At 46.3% G+C, this 19,467-nt stretch overlaps 3 protein-coding genes across 4 annotated transcripts; 1 reads left to right on the plus strand and 2 right to left on the minus strand.

Annotated features, from left to right (window-relative positions):
- The first annotated feature begins 413 nt into the window (after positions 1-413).
- On the plus strand, positions 414-3,437 carry edaradd (EDAR-associated death domain). 2 transcript variants are annotated; one of them, XM_088385146.1, is made up of 5 exons: positions 414-796; positions 1,269-1,342; positions 1,610-1,652; positions 2,190-2,257; positions 2,710-3,437. In XM_088385146.1, the coding sequence occupies exons 1-5, from the start codon at positions 751-753 to the stop codon at positions 3,145-3,147; spliced, it is 669 nt and encodes a 222-aa protein (XP_088241272.1). In that variant the 5' UTR covers positions 414-750; the 3' UTR covers positions 3,148-3,437. The 2 variants fall into 2 exon arrangements, with proteins under 2 accessions (XP_088241272.1, XP_088241274.1); XM_088385148.1 differs by having other exon boundaries at positions 417-796; positions 1,272-1,342.
- Positions 3,366-9,296, minus strand: LOC148392759 (uncharacterized). Its single transcript, XM_088385145.1, has 5 exons — positions 9,135-9,296; positions 8,118-8,177; positions 7,904-8,021; positions 7,647-7,822; positions 3,366-7,174 (listed from the first exon to the last, which is right to left on the minus strand). Exons 2-5 carry the CDS (start codon positions 8,118-8,120, stop codon positions 3,599-3,601), a joined length of 3,873 nt encoding a protein of 1,290 aa, XP_088241271.1. The 5' UTR covers positions 8,121-8,177; positions 9,135-9,296; the 3' UTR covers positions 3,366-3,598.
- Positions 9,297-13,300: 4,004 nt separating this feature from the next.
- On the minus strand, positions 13,301-19,366 carry exo1 (exonuclease 1). Its single transcript, XM_088385135.1, has 14 exons — positions 19,217-19,366; positions 18,179-18,339; positions 17,957-18,076; positions 17,748-17,871; positions 17,485-17,622; positions 17,194-17,406; positions 16,917-17,104; positions 16,725-16,827; positions 16,309-16,543; positions 16,005-16,200; positions 15,413-15,854; positions 15,240-15,320; positions 14,543-14,712; positions 13,301-14,327 (listed from the first exon to the last, which is right to left on the minus strand). Exons 2-14 carry the CDS (start codon positions 18,337-18,339, stop codon positions 14,252-14,254), a joined length of 2,247 nt encoding a protein of 748 aa, XP_088241261.1. The 5' UTR covers positions 19,217-19,366; the 3' UTR covers positions 13,301-14,251.
- Positions 19,367-19,467: the final 101 nt, after the last annotated feature.

A 19,467-nucleotide genomic window follows, 5' to 3' on the forward strand; every position in this document is an offset into this window, starting at 1 on the left:
GCTTTGTTATTTTTCACGTCAGCGAAGGAGCTGTACAAAGTTCATCTCCAACGCCAAATAGCCAAGGCAGAATTGGAAATGGAATATCTCAAACCTGAGGTTGAATAAATCATGAACCGAGCTCCAGCCAGTGCATACGACCATGATTGTGGCCTATATAATGAAGCATGCAATGGGGAGGGTGAATAAAGAAAGAAAATGATCGAAAGGAATTCAAGGTCTCAAGTTCGGTGGAGGAAAAACTCTTCAGTTGTTGTCGTCGTCTCTAATTTTTGCTCCCAAAACTCAAGAAGGCCTCTCAGATAGCAAAAGGCGTGCGTATACAGTGAAGACTTTTAAAACATAATCAAAAGGCAGCAACACCAACATGTACACACACGCAAAGAATGTGTAGCTTCCTCAGTTCCCCGAAGCTGTTCACCTGTGACTTTCCTCACCTGCCTCTGTCCTCTACACCAACAACTTAGCACAGGCGGTAGAATTTGCAAGAGCACACTGAAAAGTCTGATGAGTTCTTTTCTCACATTCTGCTCCTCAAACAATCTTCATTTCTTTCACAATTTATTTAGGAGGTGAGGTGCCTCCCCTCGCCTCGACCCTCCCACTCACTTCCATTTTGAACATTTTGGAGGAGCATAAATCAGAGCTTACCTACTTTTGGTTTGGAAGGGGCTGGTTTGCTCAAGGGTGCAGCCGCTGGCTGGCAGGCAGGCAGCCAGGCAGCCAGGCAGCAAGAACTCCCAACTGGAGATGGCTTCAAGAATGAGCACTTTGAAAGCATGCAAAGAACCATTTGGTAAGTGGCGCGGATCACAAATGTACATGGTTGGGAAAAGCTGCTTTATTAAATGGACAAGAGTTAAGATAAGCTTTTCTCGTCTCAATGGGGACATTTTTGGATGTGTAAAGTCAGACCGCTCGTCCGTTCTTGAACGGGCTCGAGCCCTTTGTGTCGCGTCTCGGCATGCTACACGGATTGTGTATTTAAAAGGGACATCTTATCCTGCTAATGTTGTGTTGAAGCACTCATGCTGACATATATGACACTTTGAGCAAAAGCTATTTTCACACATGAAACATATTTTCTGAAGGATGGAACAGATTCATGGCATTTTCATTTGTTACAACGGGCAAAGAGGATTCAAGAGTCATTTGAACTCGAGCTCGCTCGGGCCTGGAGACTTAGGGTTGGCCCAGACTCGGACTTCACTTTAATAAAAAAGCGTAACGGCGGGCACAATTTGAGCCAACCTTTGTGTGTTTGGAAGCAGAAAGAATCATCTCAGAGCCGGTGGAGGACACGGACACCACCACCACCACCACCACCTTTGTGGCACAGTTTGTGAGTCCCTTTTTCATTTTCATTCTCTACTCGAAGCTTTCTTGTTTGGGGTCTGCGCATTTCTCCCCTTCTTTGCGCTGACATGCAGTACTGTGAAACGACTGCAAGCACACGAGGGCTGAGTGAGGAACAAGTTCCAGCATGCTGCCTTTGCACAGTTCCATTATGTGTGTCGGGCTGCATTTTAGGCTTCCAAAAAAGGGCGCTTTATTTTTAGCTGCTTTCATTTTCCTATTATTAACTGGTCCTTCCTTTTTTCTGTCACAGTCTTTAGAAGCCAATCGCCCGGTGCAAGTGACTGATCCTAACGGTAAGTACTACGTCATGCAACACAACGCTCTGGTTATGGGAAGCTTGTTGACCTCCAATCTATTGGGATGCTGAAGCTAGCTCATGGCAAATAAGTATTTTAGAGTCATCATACGTAGTATTTCAAGCATTTTCCAATTGTGGGTTCATGACAAAGCGGTGACATGGGGCCACATCCCGGAACGGTCGGCAAAGGTCACAGCGGCGATGCCCGTATCACGGCTCAGTGCTAATCGGGAGCATATTCTCCCGTCGTCTTTCTAATAGCGTTTTCTGACTTCCTGCCTCACCCATTCTGTTGTGTGAAACTTGATACCGCTAGAGTGGCGGCGGCGGCGGCATCTCAACGGAGGAGAAGTCACAAGATTCTCATCCTGGATGAGAGAGCAAAAAAAAAAAAAAAAAAAAAAAATACTATATTTATATATACGTATATATATGAATCAAATGAGCTGCTTTGGATATCAACTGCAGAAAGCGTGGGCAGCGGTTTAAAATGCTGAAATCCAGTGTTTCATAAGAAGTGTGTGTTGGCCAGATGCTGTGACACTCCACCTGAGCTCCATGCCCTCTGGATACTTGAAACTCTCGGACGGAATAAGGCAGGTCGGTATTACTGAATGCTTTGCATCATGAGCGACCTTTCACCCGTTTAGTTCCACTCCACAGGAAAGTTGCAAAAGTGCCTTTCCGGTTTGACGCCATGATTTCTATTGTCACCCAGTGGCAGAACAGTAAAACAGCACTTAACACATGGAGTAGCCCGCCACCATTTGTTGGGTGAACGTAATAAAATCATGGAGAGAAATGTTCGACATCAATTCTATCGAAATGAATAACGTTCATCTTACGCGCATGAAATGATTGATGACCATGTTAGATCGAAGGAGACCAAACGGGCTGCCAATAGCCTATTTTTTAACGGCGAAATGCATTTAAGGCCTATATTATTTATGACCTGGCTACATCTTTTTAAACGATGTCAATAATAGGGCATGAAGGAGACTATAATACGTATCTGTGTGAATCATTTGTATCGACTGTGTTTTTGGTCATAGCCAGGAAAAGAATGTACCTGCCCAACGTCGACGTCAGCGGGTACGGAGCAGCCCAAAGAAGTCCAATTCCAGCTCAAGATCCCTTGTGAAAGGTGCTGGCGTCCTGCGCCTCCTCCCAAGATCAGCGACCTCCTGAATGACAAAGATCTTCTGGACTCATTGCGACTCAAGCTGGACCCCAACCACTGCACTGTGAAAAACTGGAAGAACTTTGCCAGCCGCTGGGGGATGAGCTACGACGAGCTGGCCCTGCTGGAGTACCGCACCCAAGGTTCTCTGTCCCACAGCCCCACCCAGGAGTTCCTGCTGCGTTACAACCAGAAACCCGTCAGCGAGCTCACCGAACTGTGTCGCTTTTACCAGCGGATGGACGTGCTGCGATTGTTGCAGAGCTGGATGGAAAAGGATTGGCCGTCGCGCTGGCAGCAATCTCATTAATTTCCTTTGGCCCTGCCTGTCTGTTCTTTCTCGTCCACCTTTTTTAGGGCTGCGACAATAACAAAGTGACCGAAAGCTTGATCTTAAGCGAATGATGATTTCCGAACCCTGGGAATTGTTTGCAATGACATGGGTGTCGAGTTAATTGTCCCAATATTGTTCCAAACGATCATCCGTCGACTTCAAGTTGAAAAAAAAACCCAAGATCACTCAATGGATCTTTTCATATATACTGGTGTTTTTATTCCATCACATTCATTCACAGTTACTTCATTAAAAGGAAAAGGTTACTTGTTGAAAGGGAAACCGTGAAGTGTCCAAAAAGGCAAAGTATCACATTTGTAGAAAGCGTTGACAAAAGATACTACAAATCCATACGCACTGTATATAAATAAGAGGGGGGATATGCACATGGTTTTGAGAAACAGCACTTTTCATTTCCATCTGAATTCTAGACCTCCAGTCCCAGCATGTTGGAGAGGCCTAAGGATATTTTGTTACTTTCGTCCGCTTCGTGGGCTAGCCTCGTAGGCTGGATCAAGCCCAGCGGGGACTGGGGCTTTTCCACTTTCAAAGTCCCTCCTGGACCTAAACTGGAGTCGACCGCATCTCCAGCCTGCAGGCTGACGCTTTTCTCCTCTGTCGGTGAGGCGTTTGACGACGGGGCTTTTTCCATCGCCATTCTCAACCTCTCCATGACGTCGACCCGTTCTCCGTTTCCCGAGGGCGCGTTCCGGACCGGTAAACGGATTCCTTTGCTGACAATGTAATCCTTGGCCTCGTGGTCAGATCGTGACAGGTTAAAGATATCGGGAGTTTCTTTCTTGGTCTCGATGCAATTTCTGGGCAAAGTGTGCACTCGGAATTTGGGAGCATCCGCTTCGGCGTTGCTTCCGTGCTCAGCGTCCAGCGAGTTGGATCGAAATCCCCATTTGAAGGGCCACTTAAATTTACTTTTGGGAGAACCTTTGATTTCAGCATCTCCAGCTCTGATGGCTATGTCAGGACTGTCGATGCTCATTTCAGGGGAAGACATTTCGCCGTCAAGCGACAGCTTTGGACTGAGGCTTTTACTTTTGGATCCTGAGAAACTTAGTTTTGGAACCTTAAAATGTGGCAATTTGGGTTTTTCAAGACCCGTGTCGACCTTTGGAGCTTCCACATCGACTTCTGCTCCTTTCATCTTCCCTTCCAACTTTGGAGCACTTAAATCTACCGTCGGAACAGATGTGTTTGCATCTGCTTTCGGCGGACCTACTATGTCCACCCGGGGTGTGTCCAGTCCAGCCTGAAGTGAGGGATGAACACTGGGAAGTTCAACTCCAGGGCTTGAAAGATCCAGCTTTGGAAGCTTATAATGAGGCAAGGTAAAGTCCCCCCTCTGGGAATCCAAGCCTACGACTGGGCTTTTGAACTGCGCCTCTGGGCCTTTAAGCTCCGCGCTCGGCAAGTCGATACCCACATCTGGTACGTGACTATTGAGCCCGACATCAGGTGCTTCCAAGGTAGCGTTTGGCAATTTGGTGCCAACGTTGGCCACATGGATATTTCCAAGGCTCAGCTCCGGCTTTTTCATGTCGGCATCGGGCACTGTGGGCAGATGCAGGCTGGGTCCCTTTACGTCTGTTTGGGGCAGGTTCATGTCCAGCCCGGAGTTTGTCATTTGAGGGCCAGAAAGATTCAACCGTGGTAATCCGAAATCAGCGTTGGCTAGATGTGCACCATTTGAATCTGTTTCAGGGAGACTTACATTTGGAGCAGCAAAACCACCGTCAATGCTGGGAGCAGAAATATTCAAGTCTGCTGGATTTACAGCGATAGGAGCCACATGGAGTTGTGGACCCTTGACATTCGCATCAATATCGACATCAGGCTTTCCCACCTTTGACAATGTTGGCAGTTTCAGTTTGGGAAACTTGAAATGCCCGCTCGAAAGTTCTGGAGACTGCACATTGACATCAGATGGATCGAGACTACCTCCAAGCTTTGGGGTTGACAAGGACAGATCAGGTGCATTTAGATCGACTTTGGGCGTATCGACGTCTAAATTAGGAACATCAACATCGGCGTCAATAGTCGGGGAGCCTTTGACTTTTGGCCATTTTGGCATTTTCATTTTTGGGAACTTCACTTTGCCATCAATTGGGTCAATGTTTGGAGCGGACGTGCGGAGATCTAAATTAGGGCCGCTGATATTCGCCTTTGGCGTGCTGAAATTGAGGTCCGGAGCTTGCATTTTTGGTGAAAGATCAACATCCGGTGTCGTTAAATTGACATCAGGTGTCTTGAGATCCACGTCTGGCACCTTGATCTCACCGTCAACATCAGCTTTCGCACCCATCAGCGTACCAAACTTGGGTTTCTTGAGCCATTTGAATTTTCCAGATGGCGCATGACCGTTGATGTCTAAATCGGGTCCATTCAGTTCAGCAGTTTTTACTTTTAGATCCGGTGCGGTCAGCTCACCGTCAAACTTTGGAGAGGTGAGACTCAAGTCGGACGTAGAAGCACGAGCATCCAAATCTGGACCATTAACCTTTGGACCCGACAGAGACCATTTTGGCTTTTTTAGGGTGGGCCATTTGATTTTTCCAGATGCATCGACATCAGGCACTTTAACGTCAGCTTTAGGTAAATTCAGATCGGGGGCCAGAAGCGATGGCTCTGAAGTAGAAAGTTTAAGGTCAGGGGCTTTCACATCAGCGTCAAGATCAACACTTGGGGTTTTCACCTTGGGTCCGGCAAGCCGAAACTTTTTCAGAGTCGGGAACCTGATTTTACCTGATGGAGCGTCAACGTCCACACTCGGTGCATTCACGTCTAAACCAGGTTTGGGTGAATTCAGGTCAACTCCTGGTGCACTCATACTACCATCAAGGCCAATGTCCGGTGTACTCACATCTGTGTCCAGTTTAACATCAGGTACTTTGGGTCTCTTCAACTTCAGGTGCCAGTTTTTTTTCACCGATGGAGCATCAAGGCCAACGTGTGGCGTCTCCACATCTAAACTGGGACCTTTGAAGTCAGCTTTTGGGAGGTCCACTTGAGCATTCATGCCACCTTCAAGCTTTGGAGTTGACACATGCACATCCGGCTGGTGTATGTCTAAGTCGGCCTTTGGGCCTTTGAGTTTGGGTTTCTTCCATTTAGAATGAGGCCAGACAAATTTACCAGAGAGTCCATCGAGATGCGGCTGTTGAATGTCGAGATCAGGGCCTTTAAGGTCAGCATTTGGCAAGTTCACGTTTGGTGCATGTAACGCACCCTCCACTTGGGGGACCGCTGCATCTAAGTCCAGATCAGTTTTGGCACCATGAAGCTTGGGCTTCTTCAGCTTCCACTTTTGGTGTGGCCGCTTGAAAGGATCTGGTGATACACCAATGTCAGCGTTTGGGGTTCCCAAGTTAACAGCAGGAGCATTTAAATCCACTTTTGGTCCATTCAGATCTACATTTGTTCCATTCGTGTCGAAATTGGGTGAAGCGAGATGAAGGCCCTTTGTTCCTCCATTAACAGAGGGAAGCTTTAGACCACCATCGACTTGTGGTATTTTGACCGCAGGTACATCAAATTTTGGCATTGTAAAGTGCGGAGCTTTGTAATGGAGGTTACCTGCCTTGACTTGTGCTTTGTCCATGTCAAGTGAAGCAGCACTGTGATTGTTGAGCTGGGGAGTGGCCAAAGTGACTTTGGGTGCTGTGAGGGTGCCATCAAGATCTGCACCGACCTTTGCAGGGGAGGATAGCGTAAAGCCAGCCCCAGCCCCAGCCCCAGCCCCAGCCCCAGCCCCTGCCCCTGCCCCAGCCCCTGCCCCAGCCCCTGCCCCAGCCCCTGCCCCAGCCCCAGCCCCTGCCCCAGCACCAGCATCAGCTGACGGTGCAGTGAGATTCACATTGGGAACCTCATTGGATTGACTCCCAATGGTCTGAGAGGCATGTAACTTTGCTCTCATGCTATCAAGAGAAGAAAGATGGTTCTCAGCTGATGATGTAGACAGATTGCTCTTGACGGAGTCACCACTGAGCATCTGTTGATTCAACAGAAAAGAAATACAATTATTTTCAGACGTTCCATGTCAAACAAACAGCAATTGTGGCAAATAACGTGTTTTCTTGGCAGAAGTGTTTTGCTAATGAAGGTCTTCATTTGAGGAGCAACTGTGTGGATATGAGAAGCAATAGTTTTGCAGGTTAAACCCAGAGACCTGAAGCAGGGCTTTTATTTAACAATACAAGTACAACAATGCAATGAATGAACAACTGGAGTTCTTTTTTATATCAGTGACAATTTTTCAATGAAAAATTCAGGAGACATATCACGGGAAACCCACTTTCTTTCTTTTTTTTTTTTTTTTAACAAAAATGAAATGCCACCCACTAGCTCATTGACTACAGGAGCTACTATATTTCAATTATTAACAACAATACAGGATGCTATTGAGTAACTGAATAGATCACCGAGCTTCCATACTGATTTCCAATTGAAACGAGGCGATTTACCTCCGGTGGGCCTCGAAGGCCTAATCCCTCGGAGCTGAGGCCGGCATCGGCGCTGAGCTCCTTCTTTGTCACCACCTTCATGTTGTTGCCATATGGCTGCAGTGCTCTCAGGATGTTCTGCACTTCATTTTGGCTGAGGTGATCAAGGTGTATGGTGGCTGCGACCACATCTTCCCCTGAAAGAAATTGAAAAGTCGTCTCAAATCCTTCAAGCGGGTTCCGTGAACGTCCGGATTAACATTCGCCGACTGGCTTACCTGTCTGCGCAGCGCTGGATCCGACAAACGTGCCGTCTGGGATCCCTCCGATGAGCGCTCCTCGCCCAGCGTTCTCCACCAGCAGGCTTTCGGAAAAGCCACTCATGCTGTCTGCACTCTTGGTTACAAATGAACGGACAGTGAGACTTATTTCCGAGATTCAAACGTAGCAATGTTCACCATCGGATGATCCGAGTCTGTTCCTGCTCCTCACCATGATGTCTTAGGTGTGTTTAGAAAGACATGCCACGGAAGCTGCTCTGCAGATGTAGCTCTGAAAAACAGAGTAGATAACCAACAACAATGTAGATACCGGTCGCAGAAAATGGATTCAAAAGTACTCGTCAAGCATTCGACAGTGTGCTGGTCCTCTCGCAGAATAATTCATAGAGAAAAATGTGAAGATCAAGACAAGAAGAAGTGCAGGTTAACAAATTCCGTACCTAAATGTATATCAAACAATGAGTGGATACGATCCAATTTCATAACGACCTACGTTATTTTATGACAATGATTCCATGCTACCAATATGCGTATAGAGTTTTCTAAGTACGTGTGCATCAGTTCAAAGAAAGCCAATGATCACTGCTGGAAATAAGGACTCATCCCATTTTGCTTGCGCGTGGTCAGTGCTCCTAAGCCGAGGCTCCGAAACAACAACAGCGGCCGCCGGCGCCGCACCTCAAGAATCTGAGGCCTTCCTTTGGAGGCAAATGCATGCATGTGGACCAGTCGGTTCACATTCCCCCATGCGCATGCCGCACTGATCCACACGTGCATTCCGCCACATAACAGTGGGTCTATATATCTGTCAACCACACCCGAACCCCCCCCCCCCCTATGTAAACTCAACAAGGTACATTGCAACATCTGTCGAGAAAAAGGGACAAAAGATGTCAGAAAACCAACAAATATTTGAGCTTGTCACACGTCACAGCAATTGCTGAAATCTATCAGTTGTCTAAAAGATTATAAATCTGCCCAAAATGAATCAGATCAATGTATTTAGAACGATAGAGCATAGCAGGGATACAGGAGAAAATATTCAACATTAAAATATTGTCAATTGTCGAATGTTTCTGTCCTTGTGCATTTGCACATTTTCAGTGACTGCACTGGAAAAAAAAGTGCACGTACACATATATAGAGTCTTGAATGACATCAAGTGCATCAAATGCCTCTTAACAATGAAGTCATGATGGGATTCCTTTGAGCTAATCTGTGCACTCACTGTGTACTGCTTCCTGGGACGCCTCCACCAAAGGAAAGCCCAGCGAGATCGGTCTCCTCTTCAACGTGTCGAGTCTGCTCTGTCACAAGGACGGGAAGAATCTGCCAGTTAAATGCCTACAAGGTGGATGACAACCAGGAGAACAGGTTGGGCTGCACCAGTAATGCCTCTCTCTCCTCATGCCCCCTGTGCCATTGCAACACTCGCACGCACGAATGCGTGCATGCATGCACACACACACACAGACACACACACACCTCAGTTGACAAGCATGTTGGAGAGAGCCAAATGCAGGCCTTTCGGCGGCCGAAACCAGACGAGAAGCACCCGGAGAAAAAGCCATTGCAGAGAGAAACACACCACTCCTTTGGAACTGGACCAACCAGGTTTAGGGAGAATGACACAAACCCTTCTTTCTCCTTGCATCAATAGCTTTCTCAACAATACCTTTGTGACATTTTGGCTGCCTCAATGTGACTGCACTTGTGTTTTTACTGCATAGCAAAGCTTCAATCCCCTTATTACGTTTATTTCCAAGGAGTGGCATGTACGGCGTACCTTTTAGAAAGGCCTTCAAAATACCAAGATAACTGACGGGACAATCATCCAGTATGTCATGTAGTATCTGTCCGTCCGTCCGTCCATCCATCTCGTATATGCATGTACACGAAACCAAGTCGTTTGAACCCAAGAGTGACGAGTGAATTATGTTTGGGCAGAAAAATACCAGAAATCTTTCATCAACACAACTAGGAACCGTTTGGAACGAAGGAAATCAACGCATATCTCCTTTCTAAAGCTCCAAGTTGGCATTTGTCGTATTGACTTGCATGCATGCGCATGCACGCACGCACGCAAAGGCCCAGTTGACTTCTGCAATCCACGCAGTTACTTTGACAATAGTAAGCTTTTCTTGCTAAGATGCACATGAAGCTCAAGAGTGTGAGTCACCACCCTGCCCAGCTGACAAATTATTACAATGCAACGAGCGGAGAAGGGCGGAGGCCTTGGGCTCGCTAGAAAGAAGTCAAACGACAGCTGACTCAAGTCACAGCAAGGATAGGATACGGATCATTTTTTCATGTCCAAAAAGAACGAACGACGCCTTTTTGCATTTGTACTTGGAGGATGGCAATGTAACAATATCGGTCGGACGTGTTTTGTCTTGTAGCTCCTAGTGTGGCATTTCATTTGATTGAACACTTCATTTGGAGTTAAGCCTTGAATATAAAGGTGTCATTGGATACGGATTATTGCCATATTAGGCCTTATTGGAAGCACTTTGATCTGAACAAGATCTTGCGTGTGGGAGGGGCGCTCGTCTCGGCATGTGCGCAACAGGCTATGTAAATGATGTTGAGCAATTTGCGCGTTCAGTTTCTGCCCTTCGAGTCCTCGTTCAGATGACGTGATTTCAGAAGGTTCGCTATCATCAGAATGTGACCCATCCGCTCAGATCGTCGGGACTGGGGAATGCGTCTGAAATATTCGCGAAAAGTCAAAGAACATAGCACGGTGGGAAGGAAGGGATTACTATGCCTTCATCAGAATGTGACCCATCCGCTCAGATAGTCGGGACTGGGGAATGCGTCTGAAATATTCGCTAAAAGTCAAAGAATATAGCATGGTGGGGAGGGATTGCTATGCCTTCATTAAAAGCTTGAAATGATTCTGCTTGGATCACAATTGAATTGTTCTGGTTCTGCTCTTCTAAGCTTCCCATCGGAGCAGTCTTCAGTCGTTTGTGCGCGGAAAGATTAGAAATGACGTTTGCAACCCAAGAGAAAGAAGCTATTTGTGCTCGAGGTGTGCCTTTCGTTTATGTATATCAACTCTTGCAACGGTTTGACGCGTGAGCGTAAACAAGTGAAGCCTGCTAAGATGAGAAGCAAAATGCCTCGGAACAAACAGACCAGGACAGTAGCGTACGTATGTATGCTGAGAATTTGTCTCTTGGAATGTGTGCAGTGGAGCGGTGCGCAACAAACAGGGTCAGCACGCTGTCACCGCGAAATGTTACATTTACATGAGTTGTTAAACCAGAACTTGGTCTATGTCATTATGTTGCTGCCCAAGCAGTGAGCAAGATTCTGCTCCCAATAGGATGACAAATGAATCATGATTCAATTCCGTGCTTACTGTCAGTCACTTTGCAGTGAGGACAGACACTGCCTTGGGCCACAGCACATGACAGAAAAGCACCTAACTTTTGAACCTCCAGGCAATTGTCATTTGGGCCCGCCTCTTGGCCAGCATCCACGTCTGGCTGAGGGAAAACATACTTTTGGTTTTCATCGTGACTTCTGAGATGTGCAATGTCAGGTCCCTCACCTCGGGACCCTGCCAGGGGCACCATCTGCAATGTAACATCTACTATGTTAGCGTACATCTGGAAAGCCAGACTCATCATCATCATCATCATACTAGCCAATGGGTCATTTGCAGCAAGGCAGGGCAATTCGGAGCAAACCGACGGCAAAGAGTACGTAAAACATAAATCAATCAATCGATAAAGGCCTTCTTTTTAAATAAAGACTCGATGTGTTATTTAAAACGGATTTAGTCCCGAATGATACGTCTCAGCAAATAAATGTGATTGGACGGTTTGTTTTGAACCGAGCTCCAGTTGTGGTTCCACTCGTGCTTTCTTTCCAGAGCCACTTTATTAGTCAACGTTTCTAGAAAGGAAGCCAGTGTAGGTACCTGAAAAACATCCCAGGTACAACCTGTAAATCTCACAGAGGAAGATCAGAGCCAAAATCGGACTTTTTTGGTCAAACTTTTAACATGCCCTGAAGATAAGCTCTTTCATTGGACAATGAAAGCATGTCAAGGATTACATAGTTGCTGCTGCTGCTGCTTGCTTGGCTCTTTTGGAGTCAAGTGTTTAATTAGTAAGCGCTAAGGAGAAGGTCTATTTAGCGCAATCTTATGTAATAGGACAGCATAAAGCAGCACGAGGAGTTCATTTGTGTATCTGTCACCAACATCCTGAATTACAAGTCAAAGAGATTTGTTTGCCACCATACTGTCTTTAAGATGAGGTTCAGAACATCCCAATGTAGCTACGGATGTGGCACTAAGCAATAGGATTTTGCAAAACCTATTTCCTCTTCATTTTTATTGTTTTAAATTTAAATATAGTACTACCTACGAATAATATATTTAAATATATATAAACATATGTATATATGAAATGAAAAGGATATATATATATAGCCCCACTCAAGCTATGATTTTACACAAAATCTTAAAATAATTGACAAATTCCTCAGACATTAGCGATACAGATTGAGTGATGCGCGCCATGTACTTTGAGAACGTATCCGGAGTGTCGAATAGGCGGAAGTTGTCAAATTTGAGTCAAGCCGCGTGTTCACAAAGGAATGCTGTGAAACAACATTCTTTGCACATTCTTTTACAGAACAGACTGTTTGTGTTGCTGAAATTCATTCAAGAGTTCAGGATTAAACTCAGCCCTTTCTCCAATGAGACAAAAAGGGGATTTCAACACTCGTGTGCCACCGGTGGCCCAAAACGTAGCCGTTACCATGGAGAAAGACCTCGTTCCGCGCAAAGCCGCGACTGAACGGACGCAACTGTCAGATTTAAGGCTTACATTTTTGGTCACACAGCTATAGGTTGTGTTATTGATCGCCACGACTCGCAATTTGCATCAAGAAACAAAAGCAACAACTTGAAAGCAAAGTACAGTTGAAGATGGAGAAGAGAAATCATCTCAAATTGGTTTGGAGGCGAAAGCCATCAATGAGGAAGGCCCCTGGGACTTGCGCAACACCAAGTCAGGCTGGTTCCAAAGAGACAAAAGCATGGCTGGTATTTGGATAAGCTCAAGAATGTTGCCCCATAGAATAACCACTGTTATAAAATCCACTTAGTACACATCAGTCTTCTTTAACGACACATGATGCAAGTGTTGGACATAAAAGGTGAAAGAACTTTAGTTGTCACATCACAACCGACGTTTTCTAGGTAACCTACGTACGCAAACACAGTAGGAAAGTCCAAATTATGCCTTCACGACGCTTTTCCACATCCATTTAGGAGAACGACTGTTTAATGTTGGCTCAACAAATAATGTGTGTTGTCATGTGCCAATTTAAAAAGCACGAGCTTCTGTCTTTTCAGCAATGACTCCAAAACGAGCAGTGATAGACAAGTTTATTTGTACAGATATTTTGCATGATCGAATCACGGAAGAAGAAAAAGAAAAAAAAAAAAAGTCCCATCGAATGGATCTCTAACCATATGTACATTATAGTGTTACTTTTTGTAGAAGCAAAATGATCCGTATCATGTCAAGTCACACAGATCATTGAGCAGAAAATGAAGAGATGTTGGTATGCCTTTGCTTGCTCTTTCCATGACCACAAACTAATGAACGCAATTCATGCTCACTTGTTGTGTACTGTAATTAGTACTGGCACAAAACCAAGACGACAGACAGAAAGGAGGAAGAAACTTTCCATGTCGGAAACTATAGACCATTTGAACGTTGCTACCAAAATTAGTCTGCATTAGAGAAAAAAGTGCCAGACAGGTTGAATGGTGACTCGCAAAGATTTTGACTTTGAACACTTGCACAGTGTCATTGGATCAATTAAATGATGGTAACATTTGGTAGGTGAGTACTTTTTTGGGCACCTCCTCCCTGTACTTGCACGTTAGGTTTATTCAGGAGTCCAAATGACCAATCAGAGCGAGATACTTGGTACAAAATGGAACACAAAATGGCAAATCCGTGTCCTATTTCACAGCAACTCCAATACGACTTGATATCACAGAGCCAAACAATAACGTCTCCACTGAGATTATTGAAGACTTGAAATCCTTCTCAGCAGCACAATCTAGTGCATGCACGGAGGACGACCATTTTCAGTCAATACTCAAACAACGTTCACGTCAACTATCTCGTACGTTGCACATTCTTTGACCACAGACAAAAAGCTATGCAACCCCGCTTATGGAAGAAAGCAGAAGATGGCTTTGCTAAAAAAAAAAAAAAAACAAACATTACATTTCAATACAACCCCCCCCCCTCCCCAAAAATCAAACTTTTCAGACGTTTCTGATTGTGATGCATTTATCAGCAGCAATTAACTAGCCAACAAATTGCCTCGAAGGGCAAACATCGGGTCTCCTTTCTTGCAAGATGTCACCTTTTGGGTATTCCTAAAAACACAACAACAGAAAGTTATTGATATCATCACAAACAATGCCAGTTGACACAAATGGAGATTCGTTCGTTCATCTCTCCATTTAATGAATGATCAATTTGGCTTCCGAGGGTTCAAATACAATCAAATCAGTGTTGCTTTCTAAAACTACGGAAAATGCTTTCAACAACATCATCATCATCATCATCATCTTTTGAAGACTCCCAATACCTTTGGAAGCGGTAATTCTCCCACAGACTGCTGATGGTGGTGGACTGGCAACTTGGCTTGTTTTCATTGTTTGCGGAGGATTTCTTCCTGAGTCCACTGGCCCTCGCTGGGCCCAACGCTTGCACCTTGGTGGCGCCGTTGCTCAACTTGGGCTTTGGCAGACCTGCACCCTGGTGTGACAAAATGCAAAAACAAAGCGGGCTGAGGGTGGACACCACAGCATCTCGGACGCCCTTCTAACTTGTCATTTTGGAACCCAAATTGAAAGCTCGGAAGCATTTTCAAAGGCAAATTCAAGTGACTACATGGTCACCCACCGCACACAACAAAAGACAAGTTGCTGCATTAAGGAGCTCCGGGCTAGCGCTCGAGCCGCCGTCTTCCATTCGTGATGATAGGCCGGATGTGGCCCCGGGGCCTACACTTTGACACGTGTGATTTGCAGTCTTTCTTGGAATGTGGGAGGAATCCATCGCCAACGAAAAGCAAGGCACACAAAGAGAACACGCAGGACCAATTCCAAACCTGAATCTCAGAGCTGTGAAGCAGATGCGCTAGCTCGTCTTTCATCGTGACCCTTCTGACCTCAAACCGTTCTTTTGGGGGTGATTAGCAGAACGGAAGAACTCGGTTGTGAACTGAGGACCCCGTGAAATTCTCATTTCTCACCTATGGTGCTGTGAATCAATGAACCCACCTTTAATTGTAGCGTTCCAAATGTACTACTGGCCTTGCTTGAGCGCGTGGGAGTCTGCTGGGACTCTTTGGAATCCATTCCCTAAGACAACAGGAAACACGGTTCACGCTCAGGCACAAAATGGTGCAAGTCTAATACATGTGGTCAGAAAGTATCGATTGGTACAAACTTACAGGCACCGAACGGAAGGGCTTGGGGCCACAGTCGGCTCTTTGGTCTTTGTAGAATGACGCAAGGGAAGGCTGGGATTGAGAAAAATAGCCGCTGTCCTGGGAAGGAGGAGAGCCTTGGAGCTTTTCCTCCCCTTGGTGAATAGAGGACTTGGCGGACGTGTCCTTCTTATACTGAAAGTGCTGCAGGGCAGCCAGGCCTGAACTCCGTTTGAGTGTCTGTGATTGATCAGTGAAGGGCAAAGTATCTGACCAGTTAAACAGCCTGAGCCCCTGACTGCCCGAATGAGGTGGGCTGGGCGTTGCCACAGACGGGGCTTCCGGGCCTTCCGAGCAGTCGGGATCGGCCGTCGGGCTCGGCTCTTTGGACTCGGCACTATGAGCGAAACCCATGTCAGCAGATTCCTTTAGGTTGCTGGCATCTGGACTGGAACTGCTGAAGAATCTACGTGCAAGGGAGATAAAGGGAGATAACGGGAGATTTGATCTTGCTCTATGTGTCAACAAAAATTCCAGTCCCTGTTTTGAAGAAAACGGGGTCATCAGCAGAGCTGCTTTTACGTATTTCAGTTCAACCTATTCAAGGTTCAATCACCTGCTGGTTACAACCTGGTCCTGGTCCTGGTCCCGGACATCCTGGTTCCTGCTCTGCGGCAATGTGGCAAAGCGGTTGCGTGGCCGCGGCTGAGCCATGGCTGTTGACTTGACCGTTTCTGGCTGCATGTCTGACTTGAATCGCTTCACAGCGGAGGAATACTGCCGCAGCACTTCTTGATCTGATAGACTGCTGTCTGCGGCGGGGAAAAGAAGGTGCAAATATTATAGAAACACTATTATCCACAGCCAGTCAGTCAATGTTTTGGAATGACAGGAATGTCAGCTTGACGGGACCGCCTCACCTTGTGGCGGTCTCTTCACTTGCGCACTTGTGCAGGGAAGCCTGACTGAGGTCAGGCTGATGATTCTCTCCTTCCCCCTGGTGGATGGAGGAGGCCTGTCAGGCCTGTCAGGGGAGGCGGCGGCGGGCTGGGCCCCTCCAACCCACGTGGCTTTGATGCTTCTCCTCCAAATACTGAGGCCAGCGGGCCTGGGGACGCTGCTCTCATTCCAGCTGCGACTTGGGTGCTTGGCTGGCTGGGGAGAGATTTGGCCGTTATTTTGGAGGAAACTGGGTATTTGTGTCCTCATTCTTAAAAACAAACAATGCGCGACGGGGGTCGAAATCTACGGCCCCTTTGTGTTGAAAATCGTTGCGGTGTTGACTTGCTCAGCCAATTGATTGATCATGAGAAAAGCTGCATCAGATACTACGTACCGGTGTCATGGGATTGTCTGGGTTGAAGTCATCAATCTTCTCCATTGTGTTGATGTCAAGGTTCCCTAAGGCCATCTGCAAGGCCGTGCCCTCTCCGATAGGCCTACAGCCAATAGAGTTAAGGGCCGTCCGTCCGTCCGTCCTTGTGCTGTCCAGCTGCGAGACAACTATTCAATCAACGGTGTAGGATACGCCCCAGCATAGCTGAGAGTGGCCGGGTCGATGTCCTCTTCATACGGGTTGAGGGGGACCATCTTCCTGCTTACAGGATCAAAAACCAGCTGGTAAAGGAACGTCTGATTGGCCCGGACAAATCCGTCCATGTACTCTTCAGGGACGACTAGATCCATCTTTAGGTACTGGCCCATCTTCTTGATCACCTGACACCAAAATGCAAAACACCTCATGCTAATAATAACAACGCTGTTTGCCATCACCACTTTGCAGAAGTATTGAAAAGGGATCGCACCTTGCGGATATCGGAGTCTTTTGCCAGTCTCAGCAGCTTGCAGGCCTTGCCCAGGCCAATCCCATGCAGAGAGGCCAGGTAGTCACAGCCGGAGAGGATGCACATGTAGCGAAACCTTTCCTCCGTAAAAACGTTGCCCAGAGAGCGACATCGACCGAGGTTGCGCTGGTCGATCTCCAGGCCGTTTCCGTGCTTGTCCATTTTTAGGATCACCTGCATTGTGTGTCTGAATTAGGATGCCATCTGGCAAGTCACACATTGACCCTCATTCTTTTTTTTCTTTTTAGATACCCTTTGACAGCCAAACGCCAGAAGATCAGAATCTTCCGTGATGACCGCGTGAGCCAAACCGCACTTGGTCAGGTAGGCCAGTTGGGCATCGGCTTCGTACGGGGCCACCAGACAGTCGACTCCCCTCGCCCTTGCAGCCTTGGAAAAGAAAACACGTCGCATCAGACAGCAAAAATCAACATGTCCTGTTCAACTGTGAATGACAATCGGTGGCAATTTGGAGCAAAGCAGGAACACAAGAGCGAGTCGGTCGGTCGGGGCACCTTAATCACGTGATGAGCCATGGCTGGAGTGATGTTGACACAGCGGGTAAAACAATCTCTGGCCTCGGAAAGTTTGCCATCTCGTAGCAGCTGCCGGCCTTTTCGAAGGTTTACTTCTCGACGCCTGAAGCGTACGTCAAGTTATGATGCAAGTGCTGTCAAATGTCGCATCGATTCTCTCTTCATGCGCTTGCAAAGTTGCAACTCACTCTCTGCGAGCCTTTTCCACTTCTCGTTTAGAAGGTAGATTGCGTCCGTCGAATACAAGAATTGGTGTGACGTTGAAGGTAAGCAGCATGTCTACATACTTCATACAGAAGCGTACATACCTAGGAGTGGGCGTATTCCAATACCAAAATCAATCAATCAATCACGCAGATCATCAAATATGCTGAAGATTTAACAAGAAGTAGATTTTCGAATGCACTTACTGATCAGTTGGCTCTCCTTTGGCGAGCTTCTCGGCACATGAAAACGCTCCTTTATGGAGCCAGCAGTACGTGTCTACGGCTACCGTCTGGCCTTTGTATTTCTTCACGCTGATTGGCTCCCCTGCATCTTTGAGGAACTGCAGCAGGCCGGGGATGCCCATCTTTGGAAGTCACACGGAAACACCAAGTACAAATCATTAGGGCTGCAAAGAAAGAGTCTTGCCTGAAAATGTACATTAAACTCGGGAATTTCGCAAATACGGTGTCACCTGTCATGCTTTTCGCATGGCAGAGGAACTGTGAGGGATTGTGAAAATCTGCGCATAATAGATGCCCCATCCTCAAAACTGCCAATTGTGCCACAAGCAAAGCACTACTTTTGTCCAACTCAAACGCCTCAGCTCACTTCAGCTAAGAATCCACACGATGGCACCAAAAGCGTATATTCATTTAATTTGGTCAGCAAATAACAGAGAAGAGGTTCTGGGAAAAAAAAATGAAAATAGGTGAGTTCACATTTCCCTTCCATGTTTTGAGGAAAACGCATATTTGCATATTGGATGTTTTTTTTCTCTTCGTTCATCAGTCATCGAGGCAAATTGATTTCATTCTTATAATAGCCATACTTTACCGCTTTCTCTGTGGATTAAGAAGGCAAAGAAATATGAACTATAATAACATTTAATAATGAAACCCTGTTGGGATTGTTCAAGACCTCGTGACTCGTGCATACGTTGTAGTACAATTGCAGTAGTGACCATGCAGCCAGTGAGGCAAACAATTTCCAGCATCGCTTCGAGATGTGTGCAAACGGGATCGTCGCTATAGCAAGATGTAGTAATGGCATAGCATTAAAAGCATTTAAAAAAAGGTTGAACAATGAACATGGGTAATATGCCATTAAGAATGGAGAGGAATCAACAGTAGGCGCTGTCATGACAGTTTGGTTTTGCTAGCAATTTCAATAGATTACGTGCGTAAGAAAGGCAGTTGGACACAAAGTGCACATTTAACCTTTTGCAACTGATGAACACATACCTCTTTTCGGTGGTAACTTCTTGCTTTGGTACGTGGCTCTGCGGTTGTTTGAAACGCACAAGGAAAATACGGGAAGCTCAATTTTAGCGGCAAAAAAATGACCCAAGTATAGGCAGCGACGATTGGATAAAAAGGAAAGAGGGCGGAGTCACAATATTGCGTAGGAGGTGCGCGCTTACGTCACACGAGTCATGTTTTTGTTATTATTATTATTATGAATACTTTATTACTATTAATACCAAACATGGGAA

The sequence above is a fragment of the Syngnathus floridae genome, chromosome 9 (assembly GCF_059516105.1).
Source record: "Syngnathus floridae isolate MCC-2025c chromosome 9, RoL_Sflo_1.0, whole genome shotgun sequence".
Lineage (NCBI taxonomy): Eukaryota > Metazoa > Chordata > Actinopteri > Syngnathiformes > Syngnathidae > Syngnathus > Syngnathus floridae.

What these genes read in the sequence shown, in the direction of transcription:
- exo1 (XM_088385135.1), bottom strand. Translation starts at nt 18,339, where the DNA reads ATGGGCATCCCCGGCCTGCTGCAGTTCCTCAAAGATGCAGGGGAGCCA. An exon ending in GTGGAAAAGGCTCGCAGAGA is followed by an intron (nt 17,872 to 17,956) that starts GTGAGTTGCAAC and finishes CGTACGCTTCAG; the next exon opens with GCGTCGAGAAGTAAACCTTC. An exon ending in AGCCCTTCCGTTCGGTGCCT is followed by an intron (nt 15,321 to 15,412) that starts GTAAGTTTGTAC and finishes CTGTTGTCTTAG; the next exon opens with GGAATGGATTCCAAAGAGTC.
- edaradd (XM_088385146.1), top strand. Translation starts at nt 751, where the DNA reads ATGGCTTCAAGAATGAGCACTTTGAAAGCATGCAAAGAACCATTTG. An exon ending in CCACCTTTGTGGCACAGTTT is followed by an intron (nt 1,343 to 1,609) that starts GTGAGTCCCTTT and finishes TTTCTGTCACAG; the next exon opens with TCTTTAGAAGCCAATCGCCC. An exon ending in GCAAGTGACTGATCCTAACG is followed by an intron (nt 1,653 to 2,189) that starts GTAAGTACTACG and finishes TGTGTTGGCCAG; the next exon opens with ATGCTGTGACACTCCACCTG.
- LOC148392759 (XM_088385145.1), bottom strand. An exon ending in ATCCAGCGCTGCGCAGACAG is followed by an intron (nt 7,823 to 7,903) that starts GTAAGCCAGTCG and finishes AATTTCTTTCAG; the next exon opens with GGGAAGATGTGGTCGCAGCC. An exon ending in GCCTTCGAGGCCCACCGGAG is followed by an intron (nt 7,175 to 7,646) that starts GTAAATCGCCTC and finishes TTGAATCAACAG; the next exon opens with ATGCTCAGTGGTGACTCCGT.